The sequence below is a fragment of the Gopherus evgoodei genome, chromosome 1 (assembly GCF_007399415.2).
Source record: "Gopherus evgoodei ecotype Sinaloan lineage chromosome 1, rGopEvg1_v1.p, whole genome shotgun sequence".
Classification (NCBI taxonomy): domain Eukaryota; kingdom Metazoa; phylum Chordata; order Testudines; family Testudinidae; genus Gopherus; species Gopherus evgoodei.
The window spans coordinates 45,310,221-45,325,448 of NC_044322.1; the positions used below are offsets into that span (position 1 = coordinate 45,310,221).

Here is a 15,228-nt window from a genome sequence, read left to right on the forward strand (position 1 = left end):
GGCCAGTGGGAGTAGAGGTAAGGACTTCTCCAAACAATGGCATGAGAGAGGAGAAACACTTTCACAAGAAAGAAATCCCTCCCCCCCTCCCCCCCCAGGTCCTCATCCAAGAAGAGGGCCTCTGCTCTGCCATCTTCTATGTTGGATGAGACCACTCATCCTGGTGCAGACATGTCAGGAGTGCACAAGGAACATGGTACAAGTCTCCCAGTTCTGAAGAGCAAGAGCGCCTGAAACGTAACTAACTGCAGGAGCAGGACCATCCTTGGTACCAGTGAGAGAGAGAAAGAAGTGGATACCTCCTACATGAATGGTACCATTACACCATGGTAAGACAGGCACAAGGCCAATACTGCCAGTCCTTTGGAAATAAAGGTGTCCGTTCCACCCACTTCCATCTGGGGATAGTTACATCATCCCTAAGGGCATTGCTGTCCTTTTGGACCTGGAATCCCCAATCTTGTCAGAACTGATCATGACAAGGGAAGTCCCCATACTGTTTATCTAATGCATACATGCAAGTGTTAGTTGCTCACTGATAACCTCTACTAGCTGGGGCATAACTATACCCTGGTACTGACAGCATTGCCCTTGGAGTCAGAAGCTGCCTTTTTCTCTGGCAAGTCAGGTGTTAGTGGGAGAGCATATCCACTCCCATTGGGTCATGGAATCAGTCCAGACAGAGGATCTAGAGCTGGAGTGGCCAACCTGAGCCTGAGAAGGAGCCAAAATGTACAAATGTACATTGTCAGAGAGCCACATTGATATGTCAGCAGCCCCCATCAGCTGCTCCCTCTGCTCCCAGTGCCTCCCACCCACCAGCAGCCCTTCCGATCAGCACCTTCCCCTCCCTCCCCACACCTCCTGATCAGCTGTTTCGTGGCATGCAGGAGGCTCCAGGGGGGAGGGTGGAGAGTGAGGACATGGCAGGCTCAGGAAGGGGTGGAGTGGGGGCAGGGCCAATGGCGGAGTCAGGCGTTGAACAGTGAACACCCCCTGGCACATTGGAAAGTTGACGCCTGTAGCTCCAGCCCTGGAGTCAGTGCCTGTACAAGGAGCTGCATATTAACTTCTGAAGAGCCGCATGTGGCTCAAGAGCCATAGGTTGGCAAGCCTGATCTAGGCCTCTTACACACCATCCCCATTGCATAGGAGAAATAAATCATGCACCTCAAGACTAGTGGTACACTAGTCCCTGGGGACCACCTCAATTTCCTTTTGGCCCCTTGCACTGACCTTTAGGTTTGTGAGACCCGTGCACGTTATATCCCAAGTCTTTATGATCCTATCATGAATCCAGACAACTTTCCCCTCCCAGAGAGGAGCCTGAATCTCCTCAGGAATTAATGGAGGAAGAGGAAGGACTGGATCCAAGAAAACAACCAGCTCTGTTGGTGTTATCATCATCATCCCCAGATAAAGTGGTTGCACCAGTCTCACCTTCGCCAGCTGATGACTAAAGACAATTTCAAGACCTAAGGAGGATCACAAGCACATTCCGGATCCCTGTAGAGAAAGTATTGGACACTCTTCTTAAACTTCTGGATGTTCCCCAAGGTGTTGGCCCCAGCAAGGTGGCATTTCCAATTAAGGAAACAGTCTTAGAACTGGCCAAGATCGTCTGGAACACCCTGGCCATGTGTAACTCTACTCTTGGGGGGAAAAAATGGAGAGGTACTTCATGCCAGCTACAGGAGCAGAATTTTATTTACACACCCTGCTCTGAATTCATTAGTAATTCAAGCTTCACTGAAAGAGGCAGGCAGTGTCAGCTGAGATCCACTCCTCCTAGTAGAAAAGTTAAACATTTAGACCTCTCAGAGAAAATTTATGTGGAATGGGAAGCTGGTTGAAGTAAAATCCTCTCAGGCACTAATGTCAAATGTCACCACATTAATTATACTAAGCTCGAGACTTCACTGATGCACTTCCCTGGAGGATAACCTGCAGTTCAAAGTGTTCATCACAGAGGGCAAACTGCTGGCTAGATCTTCTCTTCAGGCCTCAGGTAATACAGTGCATACAGCCTCCCACTGGCTGGTATCTATATTTATAGTCATCTTTCGGGCATTGTGGCCTTATCCTGCAGATTTCCCAAAGAAGTCCAATCCATGATGGAAAATCTGCCCTTTGAGGGAAACAATTTGTTCAGTGAAAAGACAGATGAGTTGTTATGTTCCCTAAAGGATTAAAGGGCAGTCCCTCATTCACTGGCTAACTACACTCCAGAGCCATGGAGAAATACCATACCAGTTTGGAACCATACAAGCAGTGACCAGCTCCTCAACCCTTTTACCATCAAAAAGGTTACAAGCCACCCAGGAAGGGGCAGAGGGTGCAGTGGAGCAAGCATAATGTTCCCACTTCACCCTCCTTCCAACCCCAACCTCCCATTAGAAAGCACTTATGACAAGATCTTTGAGAGCTGCAAATCAGTCCATCTACCAAATCTATCTTTTCAGGAATCCAGCACCCAATTTGGTAGCTGCCTAGCTCATTTTTGCCAAGCTTGGCATCTTTTAATGGCAGAAAAATGAGTGCTGAAGATCATCTATACTGGCAATACTATAGAATTTCTTCGCTTTTCCCCTCCAAACCTTCTTCCCCGTCTCTCTTTAGGGACTTGTCTCAGGAGAGGATTCTCAGTCTTAGAAGAGCACTCCCTGCACCATCTGAGAACAATAGAACTGGCCTGAATACAGGGGGAAGGTATTTTACTCAAAATACTTCCTCATCCCCAAAAAGAAAGGAGGATGGAAACTCACCTTAAATCTCATATGGCTGAATGTTTTCATCCAACGATTGAAGTTCAGGATGGTCTCCCTGGCCTCAGTAACTCCCTCACTGAACAATGGCAGTTGGTTCTCAGTTGTTAGTTTAAAGGATGCCTACATCCATCTTGCGCACAGAAGATTCCTGAGATTCACTGTAGATCATAATCAATAGAGAGTGCTCCCCTTCGGCTTTGTGACAGTTGCAAGTTTATTCACAAAAGTGTTGTTGAAAGTGGTAGCCCACTTCTGCCACCGGGACTCATCAGCTTTTTCCCTGTCTCAACAACATGGTACTTAATCTTCTGTGTTCATTGGAACCTAAAGTAAATATTGAAGAGTCCATTTTAGTTCCAACATATACTATGTATATTTTTATCAGGATGATTCTGGACTCTCAATGCCAGAAATTACCTACTTCAGGACAGACTAGTCCATAAAGGATCTAGTCACTCAACTTCAGCTGAGTCCATAGACATCAGTTTGCACGTGTGTAGAGTGCCTTATCTGTCTAAGACATATGGCTTTAGTTACTTATGTGATATCCTTCATGAGACTTCACCATCGATGTCTGCAGCCTTGGTTAAGGGCAGTCTGTATGCTGAGCAAACACATTCTAGACAAATTAGTCTTGCTCCCCCCAAGAGTGCGAGAAAAAGGAGGCTGTGTGTGCTTGTGGGAGCCCTTTGTACCTCCTCCACCTGCAAAGAGACTGATCATAGATGCTTCTTTGGTAGTATGGAAAGCCTACCTAGATGAACATGTAGCCCAAGTTACATGAACCGCTCTCCCACAAGAGTCCCAATTGTACATAAATCTCCTGGAGCTATAGCAATTCACAAGGCCTACAGTGATTTCTTCTGTTCATTCGAATCCTGAATGTCCAAGTCAAATCAAACAATGTGACAGCAGTGTTCTACATCAACAAACAAGGGGAAGCAAGGTGCACCCATCTTTGTATACAAGTAGTCAGTCTTTGGAACTGATATATTTATCACCAGATGGTCATCTCAGCAATGCATCTAACAGGGATATATAAGTTATCAGACAGCCTCAGCAGGCACTTGCCTGGGACCACAAATGGGAAAAACGCAATTTGGTGGTTCAGAATGTACTTAAACAATGGAGGTCCCCATCTTGGGTCTTGTTTGCATCTCAGGAGAACAAGAAATGTCCAGCCTTCTGTTCCAGGGGATCTCAAGGTCAGGGCTATAGAGGAGACACATGTCTGGTTCTATTGTCAGGGCAACTAACATAAGCCTTCCCACCCATTCCACTTTTACCTTAGATTTTAAGAGAGAACAAGCAAGAGGGAGCATTGGTGATCCTAATTTGTTCCCAGGTGGCATAGACAATTCTGGTTTCCCATCATTCTCCAGATGTGAGCATATTCATGCATCCATATCCAGCTCTTCCCAGACCTGTTGATCCAAGACAAAGGCAAGATCAGTCATTCCAGTCCTGCATCCATACACCTAAATGCCCGATATTCATTCGTATGGGCAACAAACCTAGAAAAGACATGCTCAGAAGCAGTTCAATCAGTCTATAACAGTTGTAGGGAAGGAGTCCACAAAAAAATGCTACGTGACAAAGGTTTTGTATCTGGTGTCAACATCGTTGGGTAACACCAGAGGATTCTGACATCCCTATCATCTTGGAATATCGCCTCTCCTTAAAGTCATTGGTCTATTTCTTGGCTCCCTACGGATGCACTTAGTTGCTATCAGCATCTGTCACTGTGCAGTTGACAACCACTTAATCTTCACCCATCCTGTTATAGTACGTTTTCTAAAGGGCTTATCGTTAGAACCTTTCTTACGATACTGAAATTTTACCCTGATTCAGGACCTCAGTTGAGTCTTCTCAGCATTAACAAAGACTTCCTTTGAACCCTTACCCAAATGTTCCTTTGCCCACCTATCAGTTAAGCTTGTCTTTCTGATGGCCATTATTTTCGCCAGAAGAGTAGGTGAGTTGGAGGTCCTTAAGACTGATCTGCCTTGCACAGTCTTCCATAGGGGCAGTGTCTCCCTGAGATTACACTCAAATTTCACCCCCAAGATGATCTCAGAATTCCATCTAAATCAGATTATTTTTTTTGCCAATGTTCTTCCCAAAGCCGCAAGCCTCCAGTGAGGAGAAGTGGCATCACTCTGGGTGTCCATCAACCCTTGACATTCTATCTGAAAAGGAATAAGTCTTTTAGGAAATCGCCTAGATTGTTCGTATCCTTTTGGAACTTGTGATTCATCCCAAAGCCTATCCAAATGGATTTCAGATTGCATCATACTCTGTTACAAGTTAACGGCAACCCACTCTCCCGTGAGGGGTAAGGGACCACTTGACTACAACACAGACTGCATCAGTAGCCTTGCTCCAAGAGTTTCCTTTCCTGGAAATTTGTAAAGTGGCAACATGGAGCTCTGTTCACACTTTCACAAGACATTATGCCCTAGTGCAGACTTGTACAGCTGATGCAGCTTTTGGCAGAGCAGTCCTCCAATTAGTGGTAGAGCAGAGGTCCTTGCATGCTTTTCCTCAATGAATACTGCTTGTGAATCATGCATGGTATAATACACATAGGGGCCCTCACTCAGAGAAAGAAAGATTGCTTGTCTTTAAGAACTCCAATTACTGTAAGGTGTGTGATCCCGTCCACTATACGCCCTCTTTTTTCCCTCTGATGCAGAGCATTGTCTAAGGTTTTCCATGGTAGAAAGGTACTGGAGAGGCAGTCGGTTGGTCCACACTGTCTCTTATGCCCTTGGTTTGGATCATAAGGAGGATGGGGCACAGGTGCACTCCAACAGATGCTACTTGCAAGAATCTCCTGGTGTCAGACGTGGGAAGCATGCATTCCTGCAGTCTAATACAGATAGGTACCACACATCTTGAAGAACTCTAGTTACTGTAAAGTAAATAACCTTTCTTTCTGTGCCTGGTGCTAGAACAGCTAATATAGTTCAATGACTTGTGTTTCCAAGAGGTCCTATTGTGGATGCTCAGTGGAACAGCAATCTGTATTGCCTAGGTGGAATAAAAAGCTATACCTGGGTGTCAAATATTTCAGTTCAGACTTTCTACACACGTTTAGAGTAACTCTTTGGTATTGGACTCCATTTCTTAATGTTAGACATTCAGTCCCATCTCTCTTTAATTCTCATTCTCTTCTTAGTGGCATCAGTTGATTCTGGTCACAGGTTAGGATGCCAGCTGACAAAGCTACAGCCCAATGGTGTTTCATAGATTAATTTACAGGGAATATTCTAAAAGTGGAAAGATTATTTTTTCCCCTTTTGTTTTGGTCTACTTTCTGATCTGTGGTCTTTCTCTTAGCAGTACTTCAGACACTCACTGTGCTCCTGTGCTGGTTGGGTATATTTTTGAAACTGTACCATGTTATAATAACTTGATCAAATTACTGGTGTGCTCTCTGCATTTGGTATTCTAATTACGCACCTTTTGTTGTCTGTTGCTGAATTAATTTTGCACTGTTTAACAGATAATATATGACTTCTCATGTTACAGTTCTAATAATTGGAACTACATTATCGTATAGTGAATTTTCAGGAACCAGGACTAAAGGGGAGGATATCTTTTGCCATTATAAAAATATTTGTAAACTTTTGTTGGACATCTCTTGACTAAGCAGGAGAGGTAGAAAGCTTAAGTTAAGCAGAGAGATGGAGTTTGTCAGGTGCTTTTCAGTGGCCTGAAAATCTATTTTGATTTTACCACTTTACAGTTCCACATTGTTTTATTGTTTGTTTTATCTATCAATAAAGGCTTTATACTTCAGTGGAACTCTTTATTTTAGGTCCTGATTCAGCAAGGTACTTAAACGTGCTCAAGTTTAAGTTTGCAAGCAGTCCCTTTGAAGTCAATGGGAGGGAATGCTCGTGTGCTTAAAAGTTAGGCACATGCTTCTCAAGTGGGCCTTAAAAGGGCTTCAAGGTTGGACCTAAACTATACTTGAACGTTCTTCTTGTTCGATAGGGGATTTTCTGTCCTTCAGGATACATTCAGTTGAATCCTAGTGAGTTTCTGTTGCGGGGACGAAGAGATCTTCCTTTTCTACAGAATAGGGAGAATTTTATGGCTGCAAGGGGCTCGACTGGTTTTTTTTCATACATACCATCATTCATTTTTGTGTGTAACTTCTAAAAGTCTGTATTATACGTAAAAATGCTGAGTTTTTTGTATATTGTACTTTTTTTTTGCAGGATGAGTGTTACCAAGTTAGACAAATATTTGCTCAGAAACTCCACAAAGGCCTTTCCAGACTACGGCTCCCTCTGGAATATATGGCCATTTGTGCACTGTGTGCAAAAGATCCAGTGAAGGAAAGAAGAGCACATGCTAGGCAGTGCCTTGTGAAAAACATCAATGTGAGAAGAGAATATCTGAAGCAGCATGCAGCAGTGAGTGGTAAGAAAAAAAATAGAAGTAATTCTCAGCAAATGCAAATACAAGTCTGCTACCTTGTAGGCAAACCCTGAGTAGGCTGTAAAAATATTGACTGATTTTTCAGTAAATAAAAAGTAACTCTAAATTTGTAATAAATTTCATGTAAGAAATATCTCAGCTAATGAAATGTTATGCACATTTTACAACTAATTTTGCATAACAAGTTGTTAAAATAGGGTATACTGTTACAAAATGAAGTATTAGAACCTTTTTATTGAGAGATGTTTGCTCAAAGTTAAACCTGTAAATTAAAATTCAAGAGCTAATGTAAAGGTATACTACAGCATTATGAACGGAGTGTTCATTTTAGTTCAGATTTAGTTTAGATTTTAGTTCATTGGTTAACAGGAAACAAGATTAATGGTTTAAAAGCACATGGTGTCAAATTTGTCTGGCCCTTGTGCTGTTGTGTTCCAGAGCCTCCCCTCTAACCCTCTGTGTGTCCTAACAATTGAAGTCTCCAGCACTAAGGGAATTACAGGGACTAGTCCTTCCCCCATACACCGTGGCAGTTTAGTGCTTAATATCATTACAGAGAGAGACTAATTCAGGTTGTAGCTAGTTTTCAATTATAATTCCAGTTTTGGCCCATATGCCTAATTTCACCAGAATTAAACAAACACACATGAAAATGGCCATAATAATCTGTTTCCAATGCACGACCTTTTTAGAAATTTTAAGGCAACTTGGATAATTTTAGATAATTTTTTTTAAAAGTTGCCCTTTGATTCTTTGATTTGTCCTGTGATAAGCCAAGTCTTTTTGGCTTGGCCGAAGATTGGCTAAATCTATTTTTCTGTGTGTTTCAGTGGCAACTGGTATATTAGACTAATTTAGGCAAATTTGGTGGATTAATAATTTATTATATACAGTGGTCATAAAAAATATGAGTCTTATGTAGGTATTGTAAACTCTACATTGGGCATAGGGCTGCAGATTATGCTGTTTGAGTTCTGTAGACTTCAGAGTGGGAATTAGTAACAGATGGATTCCTGCACAACAGCAATCACTGGAATGTTTTATAAACATAACTTTAGAAACCTAAAGAAATTCTAAGACCAGTATATTTAAGGCCATAAAAATATGTATCAGTAATGTCAGAGGAAAATGTTAAAATAAGTCTGTGATTAATGAAAGCTAATCCGTTAAGAAATTAGAAAATGCAAAGCAAGATTATAATTTAAAAAAATGTACTAGTATGTAAATCAATATCAAGCTCAACTAAACAGCCTTTGTTGGGCCAATATCTCCACCACACACCACTCAAAGTCAATGTGCACCCTGTACCACCTCATGCTTCTGTACAAGAGCAGAAAAGGCAGAACAGCCACCACCATCCCTCAATTACCTTTTCCCTCCCAGGGCAGCGAGATGAAACTCTAGTGGGGGGGTTTAGGCTAGATATTAGGAAAAACTTTTTCATTAGGAGGGTGGTGAACCACTGGAATGGGTTACCTAGAGAGGTGGTGGAATCTCCTTCCTTAGAGGTTTTTTAAGGCCCAGCTTAACAAAGCCCTGGCTGGGATGATTTAGTTGGGGATTGGTCCTGCTTAGAGCAGGGTTTGGACTAGATGGCCTCCTGAGATCTCTTTCAACCCTGATATTCTATGAATGTCCAATCTGCTGGTTCTGAAATCAAGCTAAACTTCTTTGAAATATTCTTCAAATCGTTAGAACCATTTTTGAGATCCTGTTTTGACTGACATGAACTGATAACCAGCTTTCTGGATCAAACTTTGTTTGATCTGACCCTCCCTATTGCAGGGCTTTTTAAATGGTGGATTTGAAACCTGTGGGCTTGAAGCCCATTGATTCTATGATGGACTAATCCCTCTGTAAGAGACTCAGATGCTTACAGGTTCACTGTCTGATACATGAGCTGGCCTTAGATCTTGCACCAGGCCCAATGCTCTCTTCTACGATAGTTATTTCATCTAGGCCACATTTTCCTATTTTATTTATAAGAATGTCATGTGGCACTGTGTCAAAAACCTTATAAAATCAAGATAAGAACATAAGATATGTCTACTACTTTCCACCATTCGCTGGGCCAGTAACAATGTGAAAGAAGAAAATAAGGTGGGTTTGGCATGATTTGTTCTAGTCCAGTCTATGTTGGCTTTTACTTATTACCCTATGAGCTTCTAGGCACTTAAGACTACTATGAAGAAGAGACACCAAGAAAAGACCCAGCACTAATTTCAAAACTGACACCAGCTTTTGACCCTAAACCTGGTAGTAACATCTCAGGTGTTGAAGTCAAGTGCTTAAAGCGGACAATCTGAGCACAAAGGCAGAAACTCAAGAAGGAACTCAATGAGCTCCTGTGTGGGGACAGATATAGCCAAACTTTCAGAGTAAAATTGTCCAGGCCCCACAGAGCATCAAGGGATGGCGTCAAGGAGCAGACTGCAGTGTAGCAGACTCTACCGCAGTGACCTCCGTATTGATGCCGGCCTGGGGGCATAAGACTTGTGCAAACCCAGGTCCATTGTTGGCACCAAGATGTCTGTCAGCACCAGTACAGAGTTAGTGTGTTGTACGTTGATGCCATCCCTAGAGGAATTCTACTTCTCCAAGCCTTCACCAGGACAGACATTATTTTCCATATCATCAACCAGAGACCCTTCCCCTCTCAGGTGTGCAGTCAGTGCCATTGAGAGACCTGCAGTCCTCAGCCACCACTGGCCCACCAAGCCTGCTGTTGGTCCAGCCAACAGCATGGGGTCATCTGTACTCATACAGTGTATCATGCCTTGTTGGGAGTAATGGGCTTGTCTGCACAGGCATCAAGGAAGTAATCAAGGGGTCAACAAACATGTGGACAAAGGTGATCTCATGGATATAGATTTTCAGAAAGCCTTTAACAAGGTCCCTCACCAAAGACTCTTCAGCAAAGTAAGCTATCATGGGATAGGAGAGAAGATCCTCTCACAGATCAGTAACTGGTTAAAAGATAGGAAACAAAGGTTAGGAATAAATGGTCAGTTTTCAGAATGGAGTGAGGTCAATAGTGGTATTCCCCAGGGGTCTGTACTGGGACCAATACTCTTCAACATGTTCATAAACGATCTGAAAAAAGGAGCAAAAAGTGAGGTGGCAAAATTTACAGATGAAAAAAAGCTACTCAGGATAGTTAAGTCCATAGTAGACTGCAAAGAGTTACAAAGGGATTTCACAAAACTGGATGACAGGCCAACAAAATGGCAGATGAAATTCAGTTTTGATAATGTAAAGTAATGCACATTGGAAATCATCATCCCAACTATACATATGAAATGATGGAGTCGAAATTAGCTGTTACCACTTAAGAAAGAGATCTTGAAGTCACTATGGATAGTTTTTTGAAACTATCCATTCAAGGTGCGTTAGCAATCAAACAAGCTAACAGAATCATTAGGAAAGGAATAGATGATAAGACAAAGTATGATATTGCCTCTATATAAATGAATGTACGCTCACATCTTGAATACTGCATGCAGATGTGGTCATCTCATCTCAAAAAAGATGTATTAAAATTGGAAAAGATACAGAAAAAACAACAAAAATGATTAGGGGTATGGAATAGCTTCCATATGAGGAAAGATTAATAAGACAGAGGCCTGGTCTACACTACGCGTTTAAACCGATTTTAGCAGCGTTAAACCGATTTAATGGCACACCCGTCCACACTACGAGGCCCTTTATATTGATATAAAGGGCTCTTTAAATTGGTTTCTGTACTCCTCCCCAACGAGAGGAGTAGCGCTAAAATCGGTATTACCATATCGGATTAGGCTTAGTTTGGCCGCAAATCTACGATATTGGCCTCCGGGCGGTATCCCACAGTGCACCACTGTGACCGTTCTGGACAGCAATCTGAACTCAGATGCAGTGGCCAGGTAAACAGGAAAAGCCCCGCGAACTTTTGAATTACATTTCCTGTTTGCCCAGCGTGGAGCTCTGATCAGCATGGGTGGCGATGCAGTCCCAAATCCAAAAAGAGCTCCAGCATGGACCGTACGGGAGATACTGGATCTGATCACTGTATGGGGAGACGCATCTGTTCTATCAGAGTTCCGTTACAGAAGACGAAATGCCAAAGCGTTTGAAAAAAATCTCCAGGCTACACAATGCTGCATGACAAGCGTAATGGAAAGCCAAAGAATCAAATGGACGCTCATGGAGGGAAAGACGGGGTACTGAGGACTCCAACTATCCCACAGTCCACAGCAGTCTCTGAAAAGTATTTGCATTCTTGGCTGAGCTCCCAATGCCTGTAGGTTCAAACACATTGTCCAGCGTGGTTCAGGGTATAGCTCGTCAATTTACTCCCCCTCCCCCCCCACCCAAGTGAAAGAAAAGGGAAAGAAATCATTTCTTGACTTTTTTCAATGTCACCTTATGTCTACTGAATGCTGGTGGTAGACGCGATACTGCAGCAGTGAAGAGCAGTATCCGCTCTTCTCCCCTCCGTGGTGGCAGACAGTACAACATGACTGCTATCCGTCGTTACCATCAGCCCGTGAGTGCTCCTGGCTGGCCTCAGGTGAGGCTGGCCGGGGGCGCCTGGGTAAAAATAGGATTGATTTCTGGTCATTCCCAGTAGATGGTGCAGAACGGCTGGTAACCGTCCTCATCATAACAACTGGGAGCTGAGCTCCATCGGCCCCCTCCCTTTCATGTGTACAGAAAAGATTCTGTCCTGCCTGGACTATCATAGCAGCAGGATGCTGGGCTCCTCTCCCCCGCACCGCTTAATGTCCTGCCTGGACTGTCATAGCAGCGGGAGGCTGCCTCCCCCTCATTTTATCTCACTAACAAGTCACTGTTTGTTATTCCTGCATTCTTTATAACTTCATGACACAAATGGGGGGTACACTGCCACGGTAGCCCAGGAAGGTTGGGGGAAGAGGGAAACAACGGGTGGGGTTGTTGCAGGGCACCCCCCGTGAATGGCATGCAGCTCATCATTTCTGCGGGATCTGACACGAAGCAGCTATGCTCTCTAATACACTGGTTCTCTAGTACACTTGCCCCATATTCTAGACAGGACTGACTCTATTTTTAGAAACCATAAAGGAGGGATTGACTCGGGAAGTCATTCCCAGTTTTGCCTTTGCGCCCCCGGCCGACCTCAGCCAGGGACACCCATGATAGCAGCAGACAGTACAGAGCAACAGATAACTGTCATCTTATTGCCAATTTACAATGGCAGCAGATGGTACGAAATGACTGATAACCATCTCTGCTATCATGCAAAAGCAAATGAATGCTGCTGTGTAGCACTGCAGTAACGCCTCTGTCAGCAGCATCCAGTACACATACAGTGACAGAAAAAAAAAAAAAAAAAGCTAAACGGGCTTCATGGTTGCTGTGCTATGGCGTCTGCCAGGGCAATCCAGGGAAAAAGGGTGTGAAATGATTGTCTGCCGTTGTTTTCCCGGAGGAAGGAATGAGCGACGATGTTTACCCAGAACCACCCGCGACAAGGATTTTTGCCCCATCAGGCACTGGGATCTCAACCCAGAATTCCAAGGGGCAGGGGAGACTGCGGGAACTATGGGATAGCTACTATGGGATAGCTACCCTTCAAGCTACAGCTACCCACAGTGCAACGCTCTGAAAATCGACGCTAGCCTCGGACCATGGACGCACACTGTCGAATTAATGTGCTTAGTGTGGCCGTGTGCATTCGACTTTATACCATCTGTTTTACAAAACCGGTTTATGTAAAATCGGAATAATCCCATAGTGTAGATGTGTACCCAGAGACTTTTCAGCTTGGAAAAGATGACTAAGGGGGGATATGATAGAGATCTATAAAAATCATGAAAAATAAATAAGGAAGTGTTTTGTACTCCTTCTCATAACACAAGACCTAAGGGTCACCACATGAAATTAATAGGCAGCAGCTTTAAAACAAACAATAGAAAGTATTCCTTCACACAGTGCAGAGTCGACCTGTGGAACTCTTTGCCAGAATATGTGAAGGCCAAGACTACAACAAGGTTCAAAAAAGTACTAGATAAATTGATAGAGAATAGGTCCAGGGCGGGAAGGGATGGTGTCCTTAGCCTCTGGTTGCCAGAAGCTGGGAATGGATGACAGGGCATGAATCACTTGATGATTACCTGTTCTGTTCATTCCCTCTGAAGCACTGGCTTTGACCACTGTTGAAAGATAGGATACTGGGCTATATGGACCTTTGGTCTGACCCAGTACAGTAGAACCTCAGAGTTATGAACACCTCAGGAATGGAGGGTATTCATAACTCTGAAATATTTTTAAATCTGAACAAAACATGGTTCTTTCAAAAGTTTACAACTGAACATTAACTGTATACAGCTTTGAAACTTTACTATGCAGAAGAAAAATGCTGCCTTCCTTTTTTTATAGTTTACATTTAACACAGTGTGGTAGTGTATTTGCTTTTGGTTTTTTTTTTATTTTAATTTCTGCTGCTGCCTGATTGTGTACTTCCAGTTCCAAATGAGGTCTGTGGTTGCCTGGCCAATTCATAACTCTGGTGTTTATAACTCTGAGGTTCTACTGAATGTCCGTTCTTATATGTACATTTACATAGCCTCCACTCAGCTCACAGGAAGTACCTAAGTTTCATGGTGGGGCTGAATCATTACAATACAAGGTTCTGCCCTTCAGACTCTCCACTGCACTGAGAGTTTTCATTGGTGGTTGTGTAGCACATTTAAGGAAATGGGTATGTATCCGGACAACTGACTGATCAGGGACAGGACTCAGCATGTGATTTAAATAGCCTCAGATTGTGTCCTTTCACTTTTATCTCAACTGGGATTCCTTGTGAACTCTGAGAAATAATCTCATACCATCACTGAAAAGATTTTGTAGGAACTTTGATCAGCTCTAGATCAGAAAAAGCCTAACTGCCGGATGACGGGTTCCAGTCTCTTCAGTCCACCAGTATATGACCTACAGGCAAGATTATGTATATGACCTACAGGCAAGATTATGACTGTGTTTGTGTGTCTGAGACTCTTAGAGCCCCAAGTACATGCCAACACTTGCCAGATTTTACCTTCAACACTTGTAACTGTGGCTGAAGTTCATGTATTCCCCTTTCACACATCACATGAACAGGATGATCATACTCTTACCTCAAGTCCTGTGAGAACTTGCTTTGAGGAAAGGGTGACACCTTCTGTCCCTCTCTCCAACAGTAAATCTTTTCATGGATGCTGCAGAGCCGACTGAGATGTTTACCTGAAGCACCTTCAGATGCAAGGCACATGGTCTCAAGATGATTTCAAACTACACATGGATGTCTTGGATCTGAGAGTAGTCAGATTAGCCTGTATAGCATACAGCATCTTGCCCATTCCGTGCAACTCCACAGTTCAAATCTTGATCAACACCACATTGATAAAACACTACATAACTAACAAGGAGATGCTCAGTCATCTCGTTTTCGCCAGGAAGCCTTCAAGTTCTGGGACATGATCCCACTAACTCTACACCTGTCAGGAGTCAACAGTAGATTTCCTGAATAGAAATGTGGTAACCAGGCATGAGTGGTCACTGCCGAAATTCTATCGTAGACTCAATATTCTGTCAGTGAGAAACTCCCACCACAGACTTGTTTGCCACAGTGAACAACATCGTGTCCAAATCTCTGCCCTAGAGAAGGTGAGAGCCCTGGCTTCCTCCTAGATACCTTCATCTGTTTTGTGGTCTCAGGGCCTCCTGTATGCTTTACTGCCAGTTCCCCTGATTTCACCCAAGACAATGAATAATATCTAAAATCAGATGACAGGACCTTGATCATCATGGTAGCCCCACACTGATATTATAGCCCAGGTGGTTTTGGTTGTCGGACTTGTTCTAGATATCCAAGCAGCCTCCCATACTCCACCTGTCTTACCTAGATATAATATCCCAGAAACACAGTCAGATGCTGCACCTGCAGTCATTGTACTTGATGGCTTGGATGGTGACTGACTGACAGCACTATTGTAAAAGGTTGTGCCCT

The 15,228-nt window shown here is 43.4% G+C and overlaps 1 protein-coding gene across 4 annotated transcripts in view; it reads left to right on the forward strand.

The window, feature by feature from the left end:
• Positions 1-15,228, forward strand: part of PDS5B (PDS5 cohesin associated factor B) — a 261,481-nt gene that overhangs the window by 203,837 nt on the left and 42,416 nt on the right. For all 4 annotated transcript variants that reach the window (XM_030563149.1, XM_030563141.1, XM_030563158.1 and 1 more), the window contains one exon: positions 6,998-7,202. In XM_030563149.1, the coding sequence (XP_030419009.1) occupies positions 6,998-7,202 (205 nt within the window). The remainder of the gene's footprint in view (positions 1-6,997; positions 7,203-15,228) is intronic.